Source organism: Lethenteron reissneri, chromosome 31 (assembly GCF_015708825.2).
Source record: "Lethenteron reissneri isolate LAM-NWPU_2019-01 chromosome 31, ASM1570882v1, whole genome shotgun sequence".
In the NCBI taxonomy this organism is placed as follows: domain Eukaryota; kingdom Metazoa; phylum Chordata; class Hyperoartia; order Petromyzontiformes; family Petromyzontidae; genus Lethenteron; species Lethenteron reissneri.
Genome location: NC_083809.1, coordinates 5,486,106 through 5,510,139, shown reverse-complemented (window position 1 = coordinate 5,510,139; position 24,034 = coordinate 5,486,106). Strand labels below are relative to the sequence as shown.

Below are 24,034 nucleotides of genomic sequence, written 5' to 3'. Positions count from 1 at the left end.
CTCGGTCCACAGTGACCCCCCCTTACTTTTGATGCACTCACTCTCACGCAACAACGCGTACGGGCATACGCGCAGTACTTACGAATACTCATGATGCAACACGTTTATAAGAACTCCAGGCCTTGCGACCCCCCCCTACCCACCAAGGTTCGCCTCTGCGAGCTTACCAACTTTGCGCATGCTACACGCGCCTGATGCTTGCTAAACACAGGCGATAATTAGAAATCAGCCCCCCTCTCTCTGTACGCACCACATGCAGCGTGTTGAGTAATCATCGGGCAAGTGGAGCGTGTCATTATTTACTTTGTATTTCAAATCTCAGTTTTGGAACCTCGCGCCAAAACATAACGGGCAGATTTGCGAGCAAAAGAACATTTTTCTTTTCCAAACTTGGACTTTTATTTATTTAAAGTTAATTATTTGGCGATGCCGCGTTTGCAGTGGCGCACAAGCACAACAAACAACAAAATGTCTCCACGCGTTCGTCGATAACACCGTGGCTTCAATAGGGAAAAAAATATTTACAGGCAAAATTGAATGGCCCTTGCCCAAAACATCACCTGTTATAAATATTTTTGTCTATTTAAGGCCACGGTGTTATTGACGACGGTGTTGAGGTTTGGGTTTTATTACAATGTGGCTGGGCAGTGTTGTCACATACAGGGAATACAATCAACTCAACACTATGTAGGGTGATGAGGACGTGGAGTGGCTCAGATAAAACAGAAACAGCGGGTTGTACAAAACGCGTGTGAATGAATCCAAAGGTGGCGGGTTTGATTTCCCGATGCGGCAGTGTGAAACGAGTTGTGTGGGTTTCTTAAACCCACACAACTTGTTTCTTAAACCCACACACTCACCAACCACCCCACCACCAACCACCCACCCAACTACCATCCAACCCACCCACCACCCACCCACCCAACTACCATCCAACCCACCCACCAACCAACCACCCAACTACCATCCAACCCACCCACCGACCACCATCCAACCCACCACCAACCAACCACCCAACTACCATCCAACCCACCACCAACCACCATCCAACCCACCACCAACCAACCCACCACCAACCAAACCACCCACCCCCCACCCACTCAACTACTAACCCATCCACCCACTCCAACCTTTGCTCACCCAGCAGCAACTGTTGATCGGCAGGTCGCGTGAGGTGCGGTAAAGCGTGTGGGTAATGTCACCCCTTCTGGAAACGTCCTGCCAGTGTGGACGAGTAGGCCCAAATAGCCTTGTACGGAGGGAGCTCTCTCTCTCTCTCGTTAATAGCGGAGACCCTTCTGCCAGCAGAGGCGTGAGCAAGCAATTGCGGGGGCTGAGCCTTTGCTTTAAAAAAAAAGGAAAATTCTTACTTGGAGACACAAAAATCGCACGATGAGAAACTTGGCAGCGATGCTAAGACAAACAGCTTTGGGGGGGGGGGGGGGGAAGTTGGGACGGGATGTGACCGGTGATTATGGCCGTTAAGCTATTTTCCCCACCTGTCTTTCCAAAGTGGCCCGCGTCTGCCAAACACAACAACGGGCCAGCCAGACTCCCCGGCCACTCTGCGACACAAACGATTCATATTTGTGTCGCTTCTTCGTTTCAATAAAATTCCATTTGCCAATGTGCGATGGTGGCGATAGGGGGGAATCCTGCCTTCGTTACGACACCCCCCCTCCCCCCCGCACTGGGAGGTGGACATTGGTTGTGATTCACTCTGCTCATGTTTTTGTTCTTTCCCCCCCACCACCGCAAGCGACAAGGGAAAGGTGCAGGCCCTGCAATGTCATACGCAAGCCACTGCTGGTAGAAGAGCATCAACTCGAGATATCCGAGGGAGGGGTGGGGGCGATTTGGCTTACTCTTCCACATTTGCAAGACATCTTCGATGAGGTAGGAGTTACCCAAATTTGACCCCACCACACCACGAGCGAACCTGCCGATTGCATTGCTGCGGCGTTACCCATCGGACACCGCTGCGTGGGCAGAGGCGGAGGTGGGATTGAAGAAACTCGCGCGAACGTCTTCAACTGCAACGCCAGGAGGATGAATCAAGCCGGTGGGACCCTCTGGGATTTCAATTCCAGTGTGCTGACCCCATTAACATCTCCACAAGCAGCATGCCAATCAGAAATTAATTGTCTCGTCGTGTGATTGAATCGTATTTCTTGAACAAAAAAAAAACCCTGGCGATTGGTTTCGGGTTACTTCCATTGCGCTACCATCAGCACCAAAGCCTTTTAAACGCCAAACCACGAACGGACTTCAAAGTATACACACTTCAACCGGCATGCTTATTCTAAAGTTAACGACAGATGGAAAACAAACATCTTGAACGGGTAAGGTCAAATAAATTATGTGGAAAGCATCATGCAACGTTTTTGTTTGTTTGTAATACGCATATAAATTAACAACACCACAATACGTAAAAAAATACGCGTGTAATTTAAAAACCAACATGCTCGCAACACTTACACGGTTTGCAAATGAGGTTAAGGGTCATTGATAAACGTAATAATACCATGCGCGCGTGCGTAAACACGCGTTTGAACACTTCCTCCAGCTGCGGAGGTATTTGAAAAAGCCGGAAGAAAAATTGCATGCAGGCCACAAACAAATTATATATGAACACAAAACACGCGCCCCGCAAAGACTTCCAAAATAGCAAAGCAATAGGAGGAACACCCAGCATGCTTTGCATATCGAGATGACGCCACCGTACAACTGTGGTGACGCACGGCTATCTCCGATGCGATTCTCTCCGGCTGCACCGCGCGATGTACCGACGTTTCACTGGGCGTGCTGCAGCCTTCCGCAGGTGGTAACAGCCAGAAAAAACATTGCAGAGCTGCGACATCGGCAATTGTTTTGGGCACAATTCTGCACACGAGACGCAGTTTGCCTACGTTCGCGTGCTGCACACGTGGTGGCTTCAGTAAATGTTGTACGCGCTAACCGTGAACGTGACGTTAAGTCAACCCATGCTCCCTGCATTAGCATGCTGTCATTGTCCACCGGTGCTGCTGTGTGTGTATGTATATCTAAGTATCGGTTCGCGTTTTTTCAGAAAAAAAAATTTCTTTCAAAATGTAACCTTGCTTCGTTTGAGTCGATTTCCCATTCCAAAAGACGACATTGAACGCGAATTTCTAATCGCATTTTTGAGTTTCACAATCGCACGCTACACAGTTTTCCTTACCCACACCCCCAACTCTCCACTCAATTCGTGCACGTTCCACGCGGTGTTGCACTCTTCAAAGCGAGCCTCGCGTTTCGCACGTCCAGACTCGCAACGACCCCCAGACAAGATTGAAAAACTCATCGCCTTCGAACTGCTGTCTAGATTGTTGTTCGTTCCCCGCTCCCCCACCTCGAATGATCGCAGTTGGCTACGTACGGTGCGAAAGAAGTTAAACATACACACATATACATACGATGCCCAGCTCACACTTCGATTGCCACGTGGGCCTAAAGGCCCCCCCCACACCCCCCGCCAGTGGCGTAGCTATCGAGTGTGCAGGCGGTGCACCTGCGCTGTGGAACCCACGGCCCACAGAGAGCCAGCCCCCTCCCACCCCACAGGCAAGATCAAAAGTAAGACCACCACTCGCTCAGCCACCGACCATGATGGAGGTGGACGTGAACGGATGGAGGTGGACGTGAACGGATGGCGTCGTCCTTTTGATCGAGAGGCTACTGGTAACCAACCACCTGATTAGTAACCAGGGCCGGATTATCCGAGTAGCAAAAGTAACATATGCTACGGGCCCCGCGCTAAATGCTTTCAAGCCATCAATTCCGGTTCAGTGATTCTGCACTTGCTCTATTACTATAGCACTGTACCGCCTTCAACTTTTAAGAACGACTGGTTGTTTAAGGTTGGTGATTTGTCGTATTATCCATCCGGCTGTATAGCAAATTAATTACTTCACCGTGCAAGTTAAACATTTGTGTTTTAACATTTGTTTTAGGCCCCTTTATAAGATATGCAACAGGCCCCGCGTACTAGCTTAATCCGGCACTGGGGGGGGGGGGGGGGTTGCGAAGCCCAGGGGGGAAAAAAAATCACATCGTGCCCCCCCCCCCACACCCGACGCCTTCAAACCAAACCGAATATTATGACATCTGACACCGTGACGTCGAAGGGCGGGGCGGGCCGCCCCCCACCCCCCGCCAAAGCGCGGGGCCCGGGGCGGTCGCCCCGATTCGCTGTGTTACCCCAGGGGACGGCTCTGTTCGTACAGATTTGTTAAAAAAGAAACGGCCAACACGAGCGAACTGCTTGACAACTCCACTCGTTTCGAACGCACAAGTCGCCGTTACTGGTCGCGTGAAAGCGCACTGGCGTGACTAAAGTCAGAGGCAGCGGTGCCTACGAACGAAGCATCTGGTCTGGGCTCGTGGACAATCCCATTGCACGTGGACCTCTTGTGACGAGGGATAAGGGGATGAGCTATGGATTACATTTATTTGTGCATATACGGATTTATTTTTAGGGCCAATTTTTATACATCTTTTTCATTTTAAAGGTCACGTTTTTCTAAAATGTTCATTATTTATACACCAAACACAACCATTCGAATCACTTTCAATGTTAATCGTAGAATGCTATCATCAGTTGCTCGAGTGCAAAAAAAATGTCAACGTAAACATTTTAATATTTATATTGTAAAGCACAAGTGAAGCATGACTGTACCTTTAATGGGGAAAACACGGTGACGTCACACAAGTGACGCCACGCGTTGTGACGTCACTTATTGTGACGTCACACTTTCAGACAAATATGATAAGACAGCAAAACAATTTGGATCATGCAAAACTTCGCACATCGGGGTCAAATTTGGGGATTTTTTTCGGATTAAGCGACAAATCACCTCTAGGGTTTAATCGTGTTCGAATAAATAATGTTAAGATAGATTACGTTTGCAGCTAACACCAATATTTCTCAACTAATACGAATGTGCAGCCCTTGAACGGCGTGTCTGCTTGGACCGAACAAGCACGGTGAACGATCAGCCTTGCCGCTGTTGCTTTACGATGGGACATGTTGGACTGTACACTTATGCCCGTACGTCTATGCTCCCTGCCTTTCCCAATCTCAGCGAGAGTGGCCATGATATGGCGAATCAACGAACCCAAAACGACCCCCCTCCCCCCACGTCGCGCCAAGGGGCACCTCGTCGTCCAGGCGGCAGATTGACGAGTGGACCCGCCGTGACATCGAAGCAGAGCTTCCGCGTGGTCGACAGCACACGAGCAAGCCGAGACGTCAGTCAAGGCAATTACTTTGGTGAAACGCATATACAGGGTGACCCAAAAAAAACGGGCCCCGTGCACACGGGGCCTATTAGAGTTGGGGCCCGTTTATTTTGGGTCACCCTGTATTTAGAGACGGTGTCACGGAAAGAATAACGGCAAAACAACAATAACACTTAAATAACGGACTTGCAACTGCGCAAGTTTTTTGTTTTCACGGTCGAGCTTGTATACGACTGTCAGACGAGTTTGTTTGTTTCGAGTCGTGCCGCGTGCTGTCCGACGTTTCGCTCCAAACGGCTTATGCAGCTTTTTTTTAATGCATCAGCTCCCGGGAAGAAGCTCTCGGCACCAAAAGTCCACCGACATGCACAGCGGTAGAACCCGTAAAACGCATCTCAAGATAACTCAAAACGCCTGCCCACAATGAAGGCGTGTGGACACTATGAAATGTCATGGATTCACATCAAACTTATATTTAATAATGCCCCAAGTGGGGGGCTAACAGTAACTGGGTAACAGAGAAGCACCTTGATCCAATTCTGGGTCCTTCTGTAACTGAAGCACAATTTACGCAAATGACTCGGGATTGACCTGTCATGAATCTACAATCAATATACAATCAGGGTTCACTCAACGCTGTCAACATTTCAAAAATTAAATGTTGTCTTCCCCCCCCCTCTCCCCTAGTGCGCCTTCCAATTGTTCCTCCATCGACGTTGCGGTCCTGGAACAAAAGATGTTCCCCACTCGGAACTCACGCGGCGAGCAGTGGAGGACCACCTCGTTAAGACGACCTCGGAATTACTGATGACCACGCTTCAACAAACCGCTTTATCCAGACCTCCCCCAGCCGCACAACTTTAATACGTGCCCCACAAAGAGTGCTCATCGAGTGTCAAATCAACATTTCTTGTATCTTGGAACGGAGACAAATGAAGCGTGTAAAAATACATTTAAAAAAAACTTAATGCAATGGGGGTTCATTGTGCAGCCAACGGCGACTGAGACCATCGACCCCGCTACGCTTGAGAGCCTGGATTCGAACCCAGCTTCCCAGCAGTAGCGGCTCAGTCTCTCTGACCAACCGAGTCATCCGGCCACCTTATTTTACCTTTCCAATTTACGAACCCTCAAAAAATTCACGTAGGAACCGCACCCGGATGGGAGGGGGGGGGACACACACACCACGAGAACTATTTTATTTTTCTTCTTTCTATCGCGCATTCATCTTAAGTGCATTCACCACCTGGAATCCTATGGCTTTTACTGTTCGTGGGGGGACGCGAGCTGAAACGTTCACTCAATAAAACCGACAACGCGACCCACTCGGCTGTTCGACCAAGGCGGGTCGCCGAGGTCTCAAATCCAAGGTACTCAGGCCGGTGCCGGACTCAGAGGTGTCCCAACGCCGAGGCGACGTTTCCAACGCAAAACCCGTTGGCGAATTGCAGCAGAACTCCTCTCTCTCAACCGCGACCCGCCGATTGCCCCCCAAACTCCCGTTATCCGCGGGAGCTGTGGGACCCGCAAAAAAACCCTCCTATTCTCTGCGGGATCCTATCCTTCCTGTTATCCACAATCATCGATCACTGCAATGGTGCGCCCTCTTGCAGCACCGGTTGTGAATGAGGTGTGCTCAACGTGTGTGTGTGTGTGCGTGTGTGTGAAAATGTACAGTTTGCTCGCCAAAAATAAGTGAAATTTCCTATCCGGCCCTAGGTAAGGAAAAGGTTCTCTCCACCACTCGTCTAAGGTATTTCTGCTTGGCGCATCTATTTCTGTTCAACCAGATATAGATTCACGGGGCTAAACACTTTCAATGGACACACAGCCACAGACATAAGCGCCAACAGCGACTTTTCCAAATGATGCTACTTAAACTCAATGAAATAAACACGTATCTCATTCACAGAACTCTCAAGCCTTAGCGTATCGAGACAGTTCACCTAAATTCTACAGTGTGGACTAGTTACGAATTTTTGTCGAATTTGGCACTGGTACGTAACTACCTACTCTAGCGAACAATGCCAAAGGTCTTTTGTTTGATTTTCTCGTTTTTCCGCGTGACTTACAGTGCATTCACCGGTGGCTGTCGCGACTTGGCAGTAGTAGCATTTGAAAAAAAACACCAACCAAAAACCACAGGGTTTGTACTGCGAAGGATTTCGCGGTTGTGTTGCGCAGATCTCCCGCACGTTTCGTCGGTTGCATATGCCAACGCGTTGTTTCGCCAGAATCCGACGTTTTCGCTCGACGTCGTTTAGAAACAGCGGGAGGAGGCGAACCAACTCGCATGCGTTTCGGTCTTCCGGGAAGAAGCGGATCGTCGGGACGTCGTCTCCAAAACAACACGCTTAGCGAACCGCGGAGCGCACACCCGGCGAGCCAAAGCAAAACACTGCAACAACGGGCGATTGGTAAGCACGTAACGATTCTCCACCGCCAGTTGGTGGGTTCGAACCAACTCTGGTGATTGAGAGCGGTCATTCGAATCAATACTCGATTCTTGTTTTTTTTCCTTAATTTTTGGCGCCTCATTTTGTATCGTCGTTCATCGACGTGTCCCCCCCCCCCCCTCCACGTACGCCATTAGAAAGCGGAACGCGCGCGCTGTTAGAACGCCTAACGAGCGCGCCATTATAACGCAAAACGTGCGCCGTTATAGCACAAAATGCGCGCCGTTATAACGCGGAAGGCGCACCGTTATAGCGCGTAACGGACACCGTTATAACGCGATTTCGGAGCGGTTGACGACGAACTACTTTCACGAGCTGCGCGGCTGAGCAGTGCGATACAGTAGGTGGAGTGATGCGCACCCTCAGTGATTTGTTTCGCAAACCTCACTGCATGGTGTGCGTACGTCGTAGCTCGCCAAACTCTGTCGTCGCATTATTTACGGGGAAATTGTTTTCGCTTAACGCGGTACTTATCAGAAACGCATCTACCACCGCGTTAAAACGAGGACGTCCCGGAATTCAATCTCAAGCTCACGACGACCAGACACGCGAAATGGTGATTGCAAGAAATTATTTCTAAATCCAGCAGAGCTTTTTTTGTGGAAATGGATGACGGAAAACCCTTTCACAACTGGGGAATCGAGTAAACCGGTTTGAAAACAAATAAGACCCGTGGCTTAGGGCTGTTTGGAAGAGCAGCCCTCTCTTCGTGCGTTGTTAAATCTGATTGCGTTGGAATACCTTTCAACCGACGAACATGCAATCGTTAAACGCCAACCGCTCGTACCACGGAAATGAAATAAATATTCAGAGAACGAAAAACAAAACAAACAAAATTGACCGCCAGGGAGGAAGTATTAGGAGACGTCCATGCTCTCGTCAGCCGATTTATCAGCCTGCCCGGTTGCTGGGGGCTCCGCTTCCAGAGTCTCCACGTCGCTGAGACTCGCGGGTGAGACGCTCTCAGCTGTGCTCGCTCCATCTCTGTCCGTCCCTTCCTGCGGAACCACCGGATCTCCCTCCGGAAGGGAGACGAATCCAGGACTCGCCTCCTCGGAGGCAGGATGATCATCATCAGCAGTAGCATCATCAGCGGCGGTGGTGGCAGCAACATGTGGTAGCTCCTCTTCAGCGACCTCCACGTCTGCACAAGCAAACAGGAGGGATGGATTGAAATGTTGCTGCGGATTTCCCTTATGCTTCGGATTGCATCAGGCTAGGTGCATCTGTGAGGTTTATGTGAAGTTTTCCACAAGAAGTGACTAATCCCATACCTGCATTTCCCATAAATATGCTAAATTCCTCTTGATATGCAAATTCCTTTGCCAAGGCGCTCTTCCCCCACCAACCCAGCTTAAATATACGCTGCCAAGCGTGGTGGTGTTCATTCAGACTCTTTCCGACAGACGTGTTCTTCACCTGAGGACGGCTGCTTGCGTTATGGCCGAAACGTCGTGAGAATTATTTTATTATGTTTTATTTTTATTATTTTATTATTTCCCTTCTACGTGACTTTACCGAAAGAACCAAGAAGATGAATCCCTGCAGTCACGAAAGCTTTAAATCGAAATTAAGTGAAGTTGTGGAAGACTCGCCGGTAGGAGGGTCACGAGATTGCACACACAAAGACAAAGATCCCGCCCCGTATAGCCTTAACAGACTTTTGGGGCAAGTGCTATTCGCGAGTAGCACCTGTGAAGGCTGACACAGCACACGAGGGAGTGGGTGGCCAGCACCACGCCCGTATACTCACTCACATATACACACAGACTTGCACACAGGAAGACATACTCGCGCAGACACGTACAGACACACACCAGCAGCCGTTCACCAAAAAGTGGCAATGGCATCACTACATCGCGAGGCCACTTCATGCAAGTCACACCGGCAGGAGGTTACAGGACTTGAGATGGCTGGCACATGCACCACCAGCGCTCGACACGGTGTCAACATTTAGCAGCCCGGCGCGCTGCTCGTTGTTGTGGGCATCGCTCCGCCGCCCGTCACTGATGTTGGAGGGCGACTGCCTCAAACTGCCCAGTCGGGTCCCTTCACGAGCCTCCTCCAGAGAGGTCGATCTTGACATCGCTGGGAATGGGTGCACTCAGCTCCACATCCTCCCATACCACATCAGCCGATACCAATACCCGCCGACGTCACCACGGCGCCAGTGCCAGGCCAGGTGCACTTTGAGGCCACATTAAAGTGTCGAAGGCTCGCTGGCAGGTCACAGGATAGACCCACGCAGATGCACCCACACACCCACATGGACACACCACGACAACGACAACCAGCGCACGCGCTCACTAACTCACCGGACGCTGCATCGCCCACTGCTGGGGCCGCCTTATCGCCGTCTGCTCCGGCCGCGGTTGGGGCAGGCCCTGCGGCGGTGGCGGCGGCGGTGTTGAAGCCGGGGCGAGATTGTGGCTGGGCCTGGGCCCCTGAGTCCCCGAAGCGTGGGGCGATGGGCCGCGTTCGCCGCGCGGGGTTCAGCGAGAAGCAGTAGGCGCAGCGGTATGCTGCTGGGGACGAGACACGCGCCTGTGTGTCATCGCCTACAGCTGGGACGATTGGTCAACTTGGTCGATCGACAGCCAGACGAGCACATGTCAGTGTGTAACCAAGCGACCCGAGTTCGATTACCGCTCACAGCCACCAACACCAGTGACGATTATCTGAACCGGTCCTGGGCCTCCCCCCCTCGTGTGCCATGCCGGCCTTCATAGGTGCTCGCTAACGACACTTTCCCCAACAGTCTGTTAAAGGCTATATGGGGGATCTTTGTCTTTGTATGCGAGTGTGTGTGTCTGTCCCGTGCCCTTCTGTCAGAAAATCTTCGATATTTCATGTGGCCTCAAAGCGCGTGGTGATGTCACCGTCACTTAGTGGTGAATAGCGGGTGTTGTTGTTGTGTGTCAGTGTGTGTCAGTGTGTGCATGTGTCAATGGTGGGGGGCGGTAGTGCAGGAGTTAGCGCACTGGCGCCACGAACCCAGCGACCCGAGGTCGATTCCCGCTCATGGCCACCACCAACACGAGTGACGATTATCTGAACCGGTCCTGGGCCTTCTCCCCTAGCTTGACTCGGCTTAAAATGAGTAGCTCAGATATTCGGCACCGATGTTGGCTGTGAGCGGTAATTGAACTCGGCAAGCCAGGTTCGTATTCCCGGCGCGCTAACCTCTGCGCCCCCACTCCCCACGTCACACAGACACACATGGGCTGACGATGAGGCCACACAGGAGGCCCACACAGAAGGCAAGCATAAACAATACTATTGGTAATTCGAGGGGCACCTGTTGGGGAAACCCACCTATGTATTCGAATTCTTCTCGCAACGCCATCCCGTTGTGGGAAAAGCACTGCTGGCAGATGAGAGCATACCTGGGGTACCAGACAGTAAACACACACACACACACGGCGATTCAAACTAAACAGTGAATGGAATCAATGTTAGAAACGTTCAATATCTGCCGTTCATATAACCGGGCACGTCGTTAACGATCCATTCATTTATTGAAACGATTGCTTTTTAATGACAAATACCCCTAAAGAAAATTTTAAATGTGATGCACACGCCGACGATACAGGACATAGAACTGCCGCTCCGCATACGTTAGAGTCAACGACTTGCAATGCCTAGAAATCTCACGCTAATGTTACACTCGGGACTTCCAATGAGACCAGAACTAGTCACATGTTGAGTTGTACAGCGATACCGCCGTTTACGTCAGGGGGGGGGATGCGTTCCTCAAAGATGCGAGGACGAATATCGAAATGTAACAAAATAATTGAGAAACTTTTATTTTATTTTACCAGGTAAGGCCCACTGAGCTACACAGCTCTTTTCAGAAGCTACCCTGACCACATGGACATTTTTAGCAGTAGCCAAATACTTTAAGCGCATGTTTCTAAATGTGGAGGGGAAAAAACGGAGGACGCGGACAAAAATCCACGTGACCACAGGGAGAGAGCGGGAGAGACAAACATGCAAACTCCAAATATACAGGCGTCAGGGTACGGATCGAATTCACGACCCATGACCTCCTGGATACGAGACGAGGAAGCTAACATCTCGCCACCGTGGCGCCCTACAGGATAGGTGGTGGAGGCGAAGGTGGAGAGGCTACGGATACGGGAAAGGACGGACGACGCTGTCAGCGACGTAAACGTGCGTGGGTCGAGCCGACGGAACATAGGGTAGCGGTATTCATAAATTAACGACGTATTTGCAAAACGACGTAAATCGGGGCCTTTCGCCGTGTTGCATGGGGTGTGGGGAAGCGGGCGAGGGGGGTGGCAGGTAAATGGTAAACACACCACGTGCTTACAATATGACACACGCATTCCGGCCACGCAGTGTTATTGGGGGAGGGAATGCCACAATGTTAACTGCGATGTGTTTTCGTCAGCTGTTGGGGACTTCTTTAAACACGGTTTATGACCCCAATTGTTTTATGAAGGCTTTTAGGGCTGTGTCAGTTCCTCATTTTCATGAAGGGTTGTCCTGCGCAAACAGCCTGAAGTATTATCATGGACTGGAGTGTACACGCAGCACTATAATACTCTGCAACAATACCACTGCAGTAATAATATCGATGTCCTATATCCGTCCAGGAAATCCTCACCGAGTCTCAAGAGGGGGAGACAAGACACAGACAGATGAACAGCCATACATACAGATAGAGGGGCAATGCAGATAGTCAGACAGGCAGACGGATGGGCAGACGGACAGATCGAAATACGCACCGAAAAAATAACTGACAGAAATAAAAGGCAGATATAATCAGACAGGGAGACGGATGGGCAGACAAACAGCCAGACATACCGACAGAGAAACGGGGCACAGGCAGAAAGACAAACAGACGAATGGACAAACAGATAAACAGGCGTGCACACAGCGGGACGGTGAGAGGGAAAGACAGAGGGACAGACAGAGGGACACGGGTAATGCATGAAGACGTTGGGCCTCTGTGGGAGAGTACGACGAGCCCTCACCGGTTCTGAGGGCCATCGCCCACCAGGTACTCGATAACGCGGTCGGCAACGCCGCGCTCCCGCGGCAGCACGGGCCTGGGGAGGGGAGGCCCGGGCGGGTGCATACCTACACGTCCGCACGCCCACACACCCACACACACGCGCGCACGTACACGCGTTCAGCGAAAACAATTTCCCCATAACTAATGGAGCAACGATTACGTTTTGTGAGTTACAATGTCGTTACACACAGGAAGATGGCAGCAGAAATAACCATCGGTACGTCGCCGCGTTGCTGCATCACTGTAACGCTCAACCGCGCAGCTCAAGGAAGTACAGTAGCTCATCGGTTATCCGGCAGGTTCGGGGGGGAAGGGGGCGCCGGATTTTCCAAAACGTCGGATAATCACATAAACTATTAAAAATAGCTCATTTTTGCACATTCTTGCATGTTTTAGGTGTTGTGTATGTTTTTGAGTGTTTAAGATTAGTTTACTATAGCAAATTGGTATCAACATACAAATAGACAAAAATAAATGATACTGTAAAAAGTTACTGTATTCACTGTGCCTACCACTTAAATCGCAAAGAGTCTGCATGGGGTGATGGAGGTACAACTACACTCCTGTTCATCGCCGGACTGGTACAGCCTTTGGAGCGGTTTTGCCGGATCAGCAGGAGACTGCCGGATGTTGGAAGCCGAATAATCGTGCGGCGCCGGATAATCGGTGATCAACTGTAGCTCGCTGTCCACCGCTCAGAAACCGCGTGATAACAGTGCGTGCGTTCTGCGGAAAAGTGTTCCCCAACGGAAGCACTGGCCTCGTCGCGGAAAAAGCGTCGCAGTGCAAACGCCGACGCATTGAGTGAGGACTTGGTGGCGTTCAAACCAAGCAGAGCATCATGCGAACCAACGGGGCATCAAACCCGAGCCTTACCAAGGTGGGGGGGCGGAAAGAAACCCGCGTGTGCGGCAGCAGTGGTGGCGGCAACATGGCCGCTGGGTCTTCGCGCAAGAGTCCCCGACGCGCCCCCCACCCCCGCCAGCAACCCCTTTTCCGGGGGGCCCCCGGGGGCAGTCCCAGGACCCCCGGGAGTGCTCGGCACGCTGGGGCTCCCCCCTCTGCCCGCCGGTGGGGGTCCCGGGGGGCCTCTGCCGGGGGTCTGCATTGGGGGGCCGGAGTGAGGTCCGAGCGGAGACGATACCGCGGGGGGGTCGTTGACGCCCCGCTGCGACGGCGTGCGCTGACGCAGCTCTGGACACGCGGAGACGAGATAGCGTCATAGAGGTTCGGAACCTTCGACTCGAAAAAACGTTAACGCCCCGTCTTTTTTTTTTTGCAGTCATTAGTGACCAAGTTACAGACGATCATCAACCCAGTTTAACCGTGGGCAGCCGAAACCCGGATTTAGACGCGGGATCTCAACAGCGTTAATCATCCCTTGCACAAACAATATGAACCCCACCCACAACCCCCACTCATATGCAACCCGGGGTGGAGTCGTGGCACAGGGGCTAACACGGCGCACGACAAACCTGCCAGTACGAATTCAACTCCCGTCCAGTGTTTGAACCTGGGGTCTCAGCAGTTGCTGGCTTGATAGACAATAACAACACCCCCCACAAAATCCACATGCTCCCCGATAAACAAGCACATTTTAAGACTCTCGCACAACACACACCTTGCCCGACTGACGCTGCGGCGATGGCAGCTTGCTCCAGCTCCTAAAACGACATCAAGTCATGAGTTATTACCGATTCCTAATGCGACGGGGATACAGTAAAACAAATAGAACATGGGGCCCTGCCATTAAGCCCATGGCATCCGGAGAACACTGCCCACAATTGGCTTAGCATTGGCGCTGTTTGCGTAAATCACATATATATTTTAACGGGAGTATAGTCTTTTCATTTTAAAGAGAGCCATTTTTTTTTTCACAGAACGTAGCATTTGAACGTTTCGTACAATCGGCTTAGTATAGGTGTTGTATGTGGGATTCGCAATATATAATATATTTAACGAGAATATAGTATTTTGCTTTAAGAGAGGGCCCCCCCCCCCCCACTTTTACGGGCACAGCCATCGGAATGTGCGCCGTGTAACGGGAATGGTTTGAGAAACCTTTGCCTTCTTCGCCTCCGAATCGAATCTCTCGAGGATTTCCTTCGCCGTCTTGTAGGTCTCCTTCTCCATCACCTCCTCGAGCTGTGCCAAGGGAGGGAGGGGGAGGGAGGGGGAGGGAGGGGGAGGGAGGGGGAGGGAGGAGGGGGAGGAGGGGAGGGGGGAGGGAGGGGGAGGGAGGAGGGGGAGGGAGGGGGAGGGAGGGAGGAGGGAGGGGGAGGAGGGAGGGGGAGGGAGGGGGAGGGGGAGGGAGGGAGGGGGAGGGGGAGGGAGGGAGGGGAGGGGGAGGGAGGGAGGGAGGGGAGGGGGAGGGAGGGAGGGGGAGGGAGGGAGGGGGAGGGAGGGAGGGGAGGGAGGGAGGGGGAGGGGGAGGGGAGGGGAGGGAGGGGGAGGGAGGGAGGGGGAGGGAGGGGGAGGGAGGGGGAGGGAGGGGAGGGAGGGAGGGGGAGGGAGGGGGAGGGAGGGGGAGGGAGGGAGGGGAGGGAGGGGGAGGGAGGAGGGAGGGAGGGAGGGAGGGGAGGGAGGGGAGGGAGGGATCAGCACCGCCACCGCCGTTGGAGCCGCGACTCCCCGTCTCCAGTGAAGACACTTCTTTATTAGAGTTGATCAAAACATTTAAGGGAAAAAAAAAATTTACCCGGTGAAATTTGAATTTGCTGCTGCTGCTGCAAAAAAAACGTTTAACCCGCCGGGTGCGTATTGAGCCTGGTCGAAAATCGTGTTTTCGTATTAAATACGGGCTCAGTTTAACATGTAGGCTTTCGCGACCAATATTATCTACAATAGTTTTTTATGGGTTATATTTCTTAAATATAAAATATGCCAATTAGTTACTAGTTCAACGAATTGTCATGTTTTGGTTAGGTGACAAACCTTACTAATTGGCTGTGTCGGGTGGTGGCGGGTTTAACGACATATTTTTAAATTTCGATTTAAAGCTTTTGTGACTGCAGGGATTCATCTTCTTGGTTCTTTCGGTAAAGTCACGTAGAAGGGAAGTAATACAATAATAAAAATAAAACATAATAAAATAATTCTCACGACGTTTCGGTCACAACGCAAGCAGCCGTCCTCACCTGAGGACGGCTGCTTGCGTTCTACGTGACTTTACCGAAAGAACCAAGAAGACATTTTTATTTACGTGATCCAACCCAAAAAAACCTCTAATATGGGTTCAGCCGGGAGTGGTGGCGCCTTGGTTAGCGCACCCGTCACGGACCACGGCAACCTCCGTTTGATTCCCACGGTTGACGCGAGAGCGAAGATACAGCGATTTGTGGAAAGGGAGTGCGACGATGGGGGGAGAGTGAGTGGGGGGCATGTGAGGGCGCGGGGAGTGGTGGGGCCAGTAGTCAGCAGCGCTACCAACCCGGCGGGCGACCCGAGTTTGATTCCTGCTCATGGCCACAAAGTCACGATTGTCTCAACTGGTCGTGGGCTTCCCTGAGGTCGACTCAGCCTCAAATGCGTACTTTGTGCGGCGTGTAAACATTGTCACCGGAGAGACAAAGGCGGTCGGGCGTGGGGTTGGCCACACACCCACCTCGTGTGCCGTGCCGACCTTCATCGGTGCTCGCAAACAGCACTTGCCCCAAAAGTCGGTTAAGGGGCAATACACGGGGGATCTTTGTCTTTGTTGCCTGCCAAATGTTATTAAGCATCCTACTCTGGCCGTGGTTAAGGAAAAGCACCCCCCCCCCCACCCGCCTGCCTCCCCCGCCCGCGATGTACAGAAACAATTCGCATTGGCCGTGCCTTCGTTACCCTGCGCTGGTGATTTACGGCCGGACCGCGGGTCCGTTTGTAATGCCCTTCCATTAGTCCGTATCAATACGACGCATCATCCCTCTCCCATTCCAAAAGCCGTAAATCGCAATGGCGGCGCACACTCACGATTTTCCGCTTTTTCTCCTTGAGCCCTTCTAGAGCGGTGTCTGTGAAAGGAGACAGAGCATGGTTGGCGAAGCGGACGACGGGCACTTCAAATCCATCACGAAGCAAAATCTTTTTGTTTGCACTACCACACTCCGTTGGGAAGTGCAATGGTCCGGAGCTCGCGTAACGAGGCGGGCTTTTCTCACAGCTTGTAATCCACGTGACGCTTAGAATCCATGGTAAGCTATTGTATAAAACCGTTGTTCTTGGTGACGGTTACAATGTCCGGCAGATATTATTATTATCACCATCATTGCATTTCTGTCATAGTGGTCTCATTTATAACTCATAAGCAAACAAGAATGTGAACATGAGTCATCACTGCAGGACTATATTAAGGCACCTTTATGGTTAAAATCAAAGTCATTACCATCATCATTTTAGTTTGAATCTCAACACACAAAACAAAAAATCGAATCGTACGTTTGAAAAAAGAGATCTCGTGGTGGTTTGCGGTGCCATATTAACGACTAACTTAGAAGCCTGTCCACTGAGCAAGCATCGGAGCTTTGAACTTCAACACAGTACAGAACCAATGGATAGAGATGGATCATCAAGTAGCATACCAACTGCAACAGGCATTGAAAAAGGCTGTTAACAAAGCACAATAATAGTTATAAAAACCCCATGCTGAATTTACAAACCACTGATATATCTCCATCTGACAAGTGTAGGGAATTATACTGTAGGTAAAGGCACAACCCTGCAATTTCTTGCTCGTGCCACTGCTGATTGAAAGGCCTTCAACAACAAGATAGCCCCCCTGGAGGGCTGAGTTGATCTTGCAGTCCTTTCCCCGCACCTCCCGATTAGCGCGGTTGACTACGTACGGTGCAAAAGAAGTTCAAGATACATACATGACCTAGCCTTCTACGCTGGCCAGTCATATTGGCCACACATATTGTACCCACACTTAACGCCACCAAACGCGACCAGCCCACCGACTTAACTGAATGAAAACCGCGGTTAAACTGCACACTCACAGTTGCTCTGCGTCCTTCTCACGAACCACCAGCTCATAAACCTCTTGAGTAGCCACACTCTGCAAGAGAACGATGCACGCCCATGGTACAGGCAGGAAGCGTGCAAGGGAATCGCCATCACTACCAACGAACGTCCGATGTACGGCGCTCTCCGACGTTCTTTCGGAATGTGCCACGCGTCGTTCGGCACGTGGAGCGGAGCGTCGGACATCGTGCCGAACGGCGCGCGCGGCGCAACGCGCAGACGCAATCGGAGAGACGTGATGCGGCACAAACCGAGAAAAAACCTACGCTGTGCGGTTCGATGAATCGACGGCTAACGTCAGCTCACCCGAAACCGCATCCACTGCACAAACCATTGCTGCAGGTGCCAATGACCTGATGCAAAATTAAAATGTCGGCTTTTGCGACCAATATCACCCATAATAGAGGTTGTTTTGAGTTAGATCGCGTAAATATATAAATGTGTCGTTAAAACCCGCCACCACCCGACACAGCCAACTAGTAAGGGTTGTTACATAAACAGAACGTGCCAATTCGTCACCAGTACAGCACACCGGTGTGTTGGACAGCCAAGCCACATTAGCAATCCGAGTACGACGTTTCGCCAATAATTACAACTAGCTTCATCAGACTATCGCCTGAAGCTCGTTGTAATTACTGGCGAAACGTCATCCTCCAAACGACACCGCCAGCACTATTGTTATATTATAAACCAGTACAATATATAATCTATACTCGTAAACGTCAGCATGTTGCCCGCGGCTTTCTAACGGCTTTCGCGTCACACTCCGAGGGGGGGCGATTTACTTGGTCCATCACTACGGCTGCTGATGATGACGATGATCACGGAGCTCCATGCGAGTGCTGAGCGCGAGACTCGGAGCAGCGATGGGGAGGTCCAGGCCGAGGCTGCCCCGTGAGTGAAACCAATCGGTGACCTCTGTGCCCTCCTTTTTTGTGGACCAAACATTCCAATCGTTTTTGCTGTCGCCATAAGCATCAACTTGACTATAATTGTGCACAAACTCCAGCTTTACAGCTCTTATAGAACACTGGTTAGAATTCACATCAATCGGTGGAATCAGTCGCAGTGGTCTCTATGTATTAGATTAAAATATTATACAAGACGATTACCATTGGGCAGATGTCGTTATCAATGGGAAAACAAGATAATTATTTACTAATGATACATCCATTACACTGGCGATGCCTGTCAAATAAAAGGGCTAATTACGACCCGTGGCAGACGGCGAAGTGCGACAGTTGGACGGTAACAAAAAGTTAATTGCCATAATTTCTACCGGAAGCGTTGTAACAGAGCCAGAGGAAATAACATCAAAGGGAAATGTTTACGACAGCAAATGATTAACGTCAAAAAAACCCCGGTGAAACATTAAAATATACACGTGTCCTGGTCCTTGACAATGTTAACGCGGAACGGAGGCCTCCCACCACACCGTGTTGGTCACTATGCATGCACGCTGCAGAGACGAGCATGACAATATCCATCGACTCTCAGACCACGCAAATCTATATTCAATGCAATTAATGCAATAGTGTTACGGCGACCTCGTGTCAATCCACCAATGGATGAAGGCCTTCTCACGCCATCTTGGTCATGGGGGTTGTTTGTCCGTACTTCACGCTGGTTAGTGCAGGTTGTTGGTAAAGTGGTGCGGGGAGGGGGAGGGGGCAGGACCAGTTCAAATATCGCTCGCCATTGATGCTAGCCGTGGCTGAAAATCGAATTCCGGTGGTTGATGTGGAACGCACTTTGCTCCATCGTCGTCGTCGTCAATCATCTCCGTGGATGCCCCAAAGGCCTAAATCACCGCCAACAAAGGAACTCTTGGTCCTCACCCCTCCCTTCAAACCGCGCGCGCATCTCACTTCATCGCCGGCGGAGGAACGCGCGAGCAGTTCGTTAACCGTGGAATCACTCGGAGGGCACTGGGAGCCAGGCCTGTTATTATTTAGCACCTTAATTGTAGACCTGAAGTTTTCGTGACTGCAAGGATCCATACACTCTTTGGTTCTTTCGGTAAAGTCACGTAGGTGAAAATAAAGATAACAATAAAAATAATAAAATAAAATAATACAAATAAAATAAACGAAATGAAATCACGACGTTTCGGAAGCAACACAAACATGACGGAGGCTTGTGTTGCTTCCGAAACGTCGTGATTTAATTTAGTTATTTTTATTTTATTTGTATTATTATTCTTTTATTATTTGTATTATTATGTTTATTTTCACCTACGTGACTTGACCGAAAGAACCAAAGATTATTTAGCACCTAGTTTGTTATTATTTCTCTTTGTTTGTGTTTTACATAAACGTACACCGCTAGCATACAAGCGTACCATTTGCATACAATTTGTATTAATCACATTATATCTTTTTACACGCAATATTATTGTATATTGAGCGGAGGAATCGACTTCAACCAATGAATCCGAGGCATTATTTAGACGGCAAATATTTTGATAGTCTCTACGAATTATTTAGTTTTTTTTTTAACACATCCATTTTTATCTCTCTCTCTCTCTCCAGATTTTGCTACACTTCTCAGATGTCTCCATTTCTTCACTCGGCACACGAACGAGAAGATCTCAAAACGCCTGTAAACGTGTCGAAATCAATCAAAAGCCAAGACGTTTTGCTTATCTCGAGTGTAATGCACTTCTGGCTGAAGGTTCAACTCTTCGCTGCGACGCCCCTACGCTCCTTCTGTGTCAGGCTACAGACCTTTACATCACCCCTCGTAAAAGCAAATACCTGAGATTACATCTAAAGCCCCAAGTGCACAAGGCCACTCACTCCAAGGCTGTGCTTTCAGGTTCAGCGATTTGAAACTCGGTTCCATGGGACAAAAGTTTAAAAGGCACGTTTGTCAAGCAACTTATATTTAGATTTTTTTTTTACAAAAGTACGACGCAGAAATGCCCGTGGCCCTGCGCTATTATGTTAACGGTGGCGAAATGTAAACTGCCTCTCCTGGTATATAGGAGCTTGTGGGTTTGATCCCAACCCTGACGCCTGCTGTATGTTTTGAGTTTGCATGTTCTCCCCTTGGTTGTGTGGATTTTTCTCCGGGTCCTCCGCTTTTTCCCTCCACACTTTTCATGAACACTCATTTTGAGAATTTGGTTCCTGCTATAAATTTTCACGTGATGATGAGCCACTTCGTTGACTATCATCTGTGGCCAGGTCACTTCTGAAAAAGAGCTCCATAGCTCAGTGGGTCTTACCTGGTAAAATAAAAAAGTTTTTTTTTTCGATTTAAAGCTTTCGTGACTGCAGGGATTAATCTTTTTGGTTCTTTCGGTAAAGTCACGTAGAAGGGAAATAATAAAATAATAAAAATAAAACATAATAAAATAATTCTGACTGAGAATTATAAAATAATTCTGACTGAGAATTATTTTATTATGTTTTATTTTTATTACTTTATTATTTCCCTTCTACGTGACTTTACCGAAAGAACCAAAAATAAGTTTTGTTTTGTTTATGAACCTAGCTCGGCGGATAGGTACATCGCAGAATAGCGAGAGATGGTGTAGCGGCGATGGCTTGCAGAGGCCTTCCTCCAGCAGTGGATTGCCCACGACTGCCGATGATGCCTATGATGACGAAAGCTGACGTGTGCAACGTCACGCGTGATGCAAGATGGACGCTCGAAAAGCTGCGAGCCAGCGCTGAGTCGGTTCCGCCGAGGTGCTGGGTTCGAATCTGGGGTCGTATTTCTCGTGATCAAGCCACGTTATAGTGAAGCAGGAAATCATTCACTTTCTTGGGGTGGGGGTTATTATTATTTTTTGCATTAATTAACAAAACTATGAAATTACAACAATTTGTATTTTAACCAGATAAGGCCCACTGAGCCATATAGTTCCTTTTCAGAAGCGACCTGGCCACAAAAGATAGCCCAATTAAGTGGCTTATCGTGTGTAAATGTATTGCAGCCAAATACTCTAAACGCGCGATGTCGATTCTAAATGTGGCGGGTAAAAGCCGGAGGACCCGTAGATAAATCCATGTGGCCACGGGGGGAAGAGACACGCAAACTCCAAATACACAGCAGGCGTCAGGGTCGGGATCAAACCTACGACCTCCCGTATACCAGGCGAGGTAGCTAACATCCCGCCACCGTGCCATTGAAACCGGTGACCTGGGTTTCAGTCCCGGTCACGGCTAACATAATTGGGCGAGCGAGTAGTTAACATCTCGACCACCGCACGTGACACTCACAAGACAGGAAACAGGAGCAAGGGCAGTGCAGCGAAGATCCAGTCCATCCACTCCTTGGGGAAACTCCAAAACCAAAGGAAGGCGGCCGCCACGATGTAGGCGGCCGACGAGTAGAAGATGAGACGGCCGATCCACAGGCGCTGGAGGCGCTGCGTCCTCTCGCTGCGCTCCTCCAAGTCGGTCATGTCCTGAGCGCCAACCGCGTAAAAAAACAAAACAGGGGGCAAGCAAGCGCACCGCCGCGTTTTTTGAGCCAAAGGCCGACCCCGCCTCCTTTCCCCGATGGTACGCAGTGGGTTACGCGACCCGTCGACTTATTCGTATCGCGTTATTCACAGCAAAGCGTGAAGGTTGAGCTGGCTTTCATAGCGACCGGTCGCAGCACCTTGGTGTTGATGTTAAACTAAAACTTAAACGATTGTTGTTATTTTTGGCTACGTACGGTTTCGAAAAAAAGTTCGGCACACCTATGTACCCAAAAAAGGAGAGTCTGCAGAAAAAATTGAAGGCGTCTAAAGGCGGCACGCTCTGCGGAGATGGAGCGACGAAATTGGTTGCTGCGTGGATCGTTACAGCTGGCGGCAGAGGCTTGGGGAAGCCTTCGTCCAGCAGTAGAGTGATCATGGCTGATAATGATGCATTATTTGACGTGTGATTGCATCGGCTATGCCCCCCCCCTCCCAACATAGAACTTAATCTAGGGATTAATACGTAATAGTCTTGGAATTAAATATAAATGTTTATTAAAATCCTAAAGGGAGAAGATAGGCTTGTGAATTTCAGTTATAATGTCATTAGCAGTTAGGAATAAAAGTGTGGTTTCATAGGCTCTCAGTGTATTATTAACATTTTGTCGTATTTTAACCACAGTGGGAATGGTGGTGCGGAGGTTATTGCATTGTCAGATGAGCTCGGTGATCTGAGTTTGATTCCAGGCCACAGTTGATATCAGTGGTGAGTGATAATCGAACTGGTGCTGGAACATCCTTTCACAAACCTGTCCTGGCCAGCGTGGTGAAGTATGGTCAAGCAACACCTCGTAACCGACACAGTGTGGATGAGCCTTCATCCGAAAGTCTATCAACGTTTTCCCGTTCAGAGACGTCTGCAAGTTGCAGGGCGGGTGTCCCGTTCACCTCTCAATCTCGGAACGTGCGAACGGCTCAGCGTTCATTTTATTTAGAGAGGCAGAGAACCGTAGCGACACGACCACACTCCAAGACTGCTAAGGCCAAAAGTGTGCCACAGGCCCTCCCGCATGGCCTTGTGGGAGCCTCTCGGTACCGATAAGGTTATTTTATTTTAGTTTTTTCTCCAGTTTCGTTTTTCGTTGATGTAAACGTACGTCATCGAAACGGGAAAGGGTTAACTGCTGGGCACATATTTCTACTGCTGGATGGACAGAGGAGGAGGGGGGGGATGTAAAAATTTTGCCCCCCCACCTCGGGATATGGAATCAAACCGGCGACCTCTGCATTGCAAGTGCGGTGTGAAAACCACCACGCCCCGCACGGCAGCGATCCCTTTTAACATATAATTTGTTGTTATTACTTCATGCAACTTAGTTAATGCAAACGGCCTTCATGTTTGGCAGCTCGGGACGTGATGCCGCAATGAACAATCTGAACCTCGTAAAAGATACTACAGAGTCTAATTAAGTGTATGCTTTACAGCAAAATGCCACGCTGTGTCGCAGCATGAATGAGCAGAGGGTGGGAATCCAAACAGGCAATGACTTGCAACGTGGACTCGTGCCAGTTGAGCCGAGAGGCTGTGCAACCGCTCAATAATCTCAGCGTGGTCGGGTGGAATCTGATTTGGTCCGTTCCGTACGTCATAGGTGCAAGCGTGCCAGACGCGCGGACACTGACAAAGGAAACACAACTGATGTGCCCAAAAGAATGACGTTTTCATCAGTGTATATGTTTTACCTGCTATAGGTATATGGCTCAGAAATAATTACATTGACAGATAATATGGAACAAAAGCACAAACGTGTGCAAAGGCCTCGACACAGAGACGTTGTTTCTCTGTGTGCCTAT

General features: G+C 50.0%; 1 protein-coding gene across 1 annotated transcript in view; it reads right to left on the bottom strand.

Moving 5' to 3' along the window:
* Nucleotides 1-1,102: 1,102 nt before the first annotated feature.
* LNPK (lunapark, ER junction formation factor) overlaps nt 1,103-24,034 on the bottom strand; it is a 29,757-nt gene continuing 6,825 nt past the window's right edge. Inside the window, exons 3-12 of the mRNA XM_061563382.1 lie at nt 21,993-22,180; nt 17,739-17,797; nt 16,714-16,754; nt 14,821-14,904; nt 14,381-14,423; nt 13,636-13,953; nt 12,719-12,824; nt 11,034-11,104; nt 10,034-10,240; nt 1,103-8,862 (exon numbers count right to left, since the gene is read on the bottom strand). Coding sequence (XP_061419366.1) covers nt 8,576-8,862; nt 10,034-10,240; nt 11,034-11,104; nt 12,719-12,824; nt 13,636-13,953; nt 14,381-14,423; nt 14,821-14,904; nt 16,714-16,754; nt 17,739-17,797; nt 21,993-22,180 — 1,404 coding nt within the window. The 3' untranslated portion in view covers nt 1,103-8,575. The remainder of the gene's footprint in view (nt 8,863-10,033; nt 10,241-11,033; nt 11,105-12,718; nt 12,825-13,635; nt 13,954-14,380; nt 14,424-14,820; nt 14,905-16,713; nt 16,755-17,738; nt 17,798-21,992; nt 22,181-24,034) is intronic.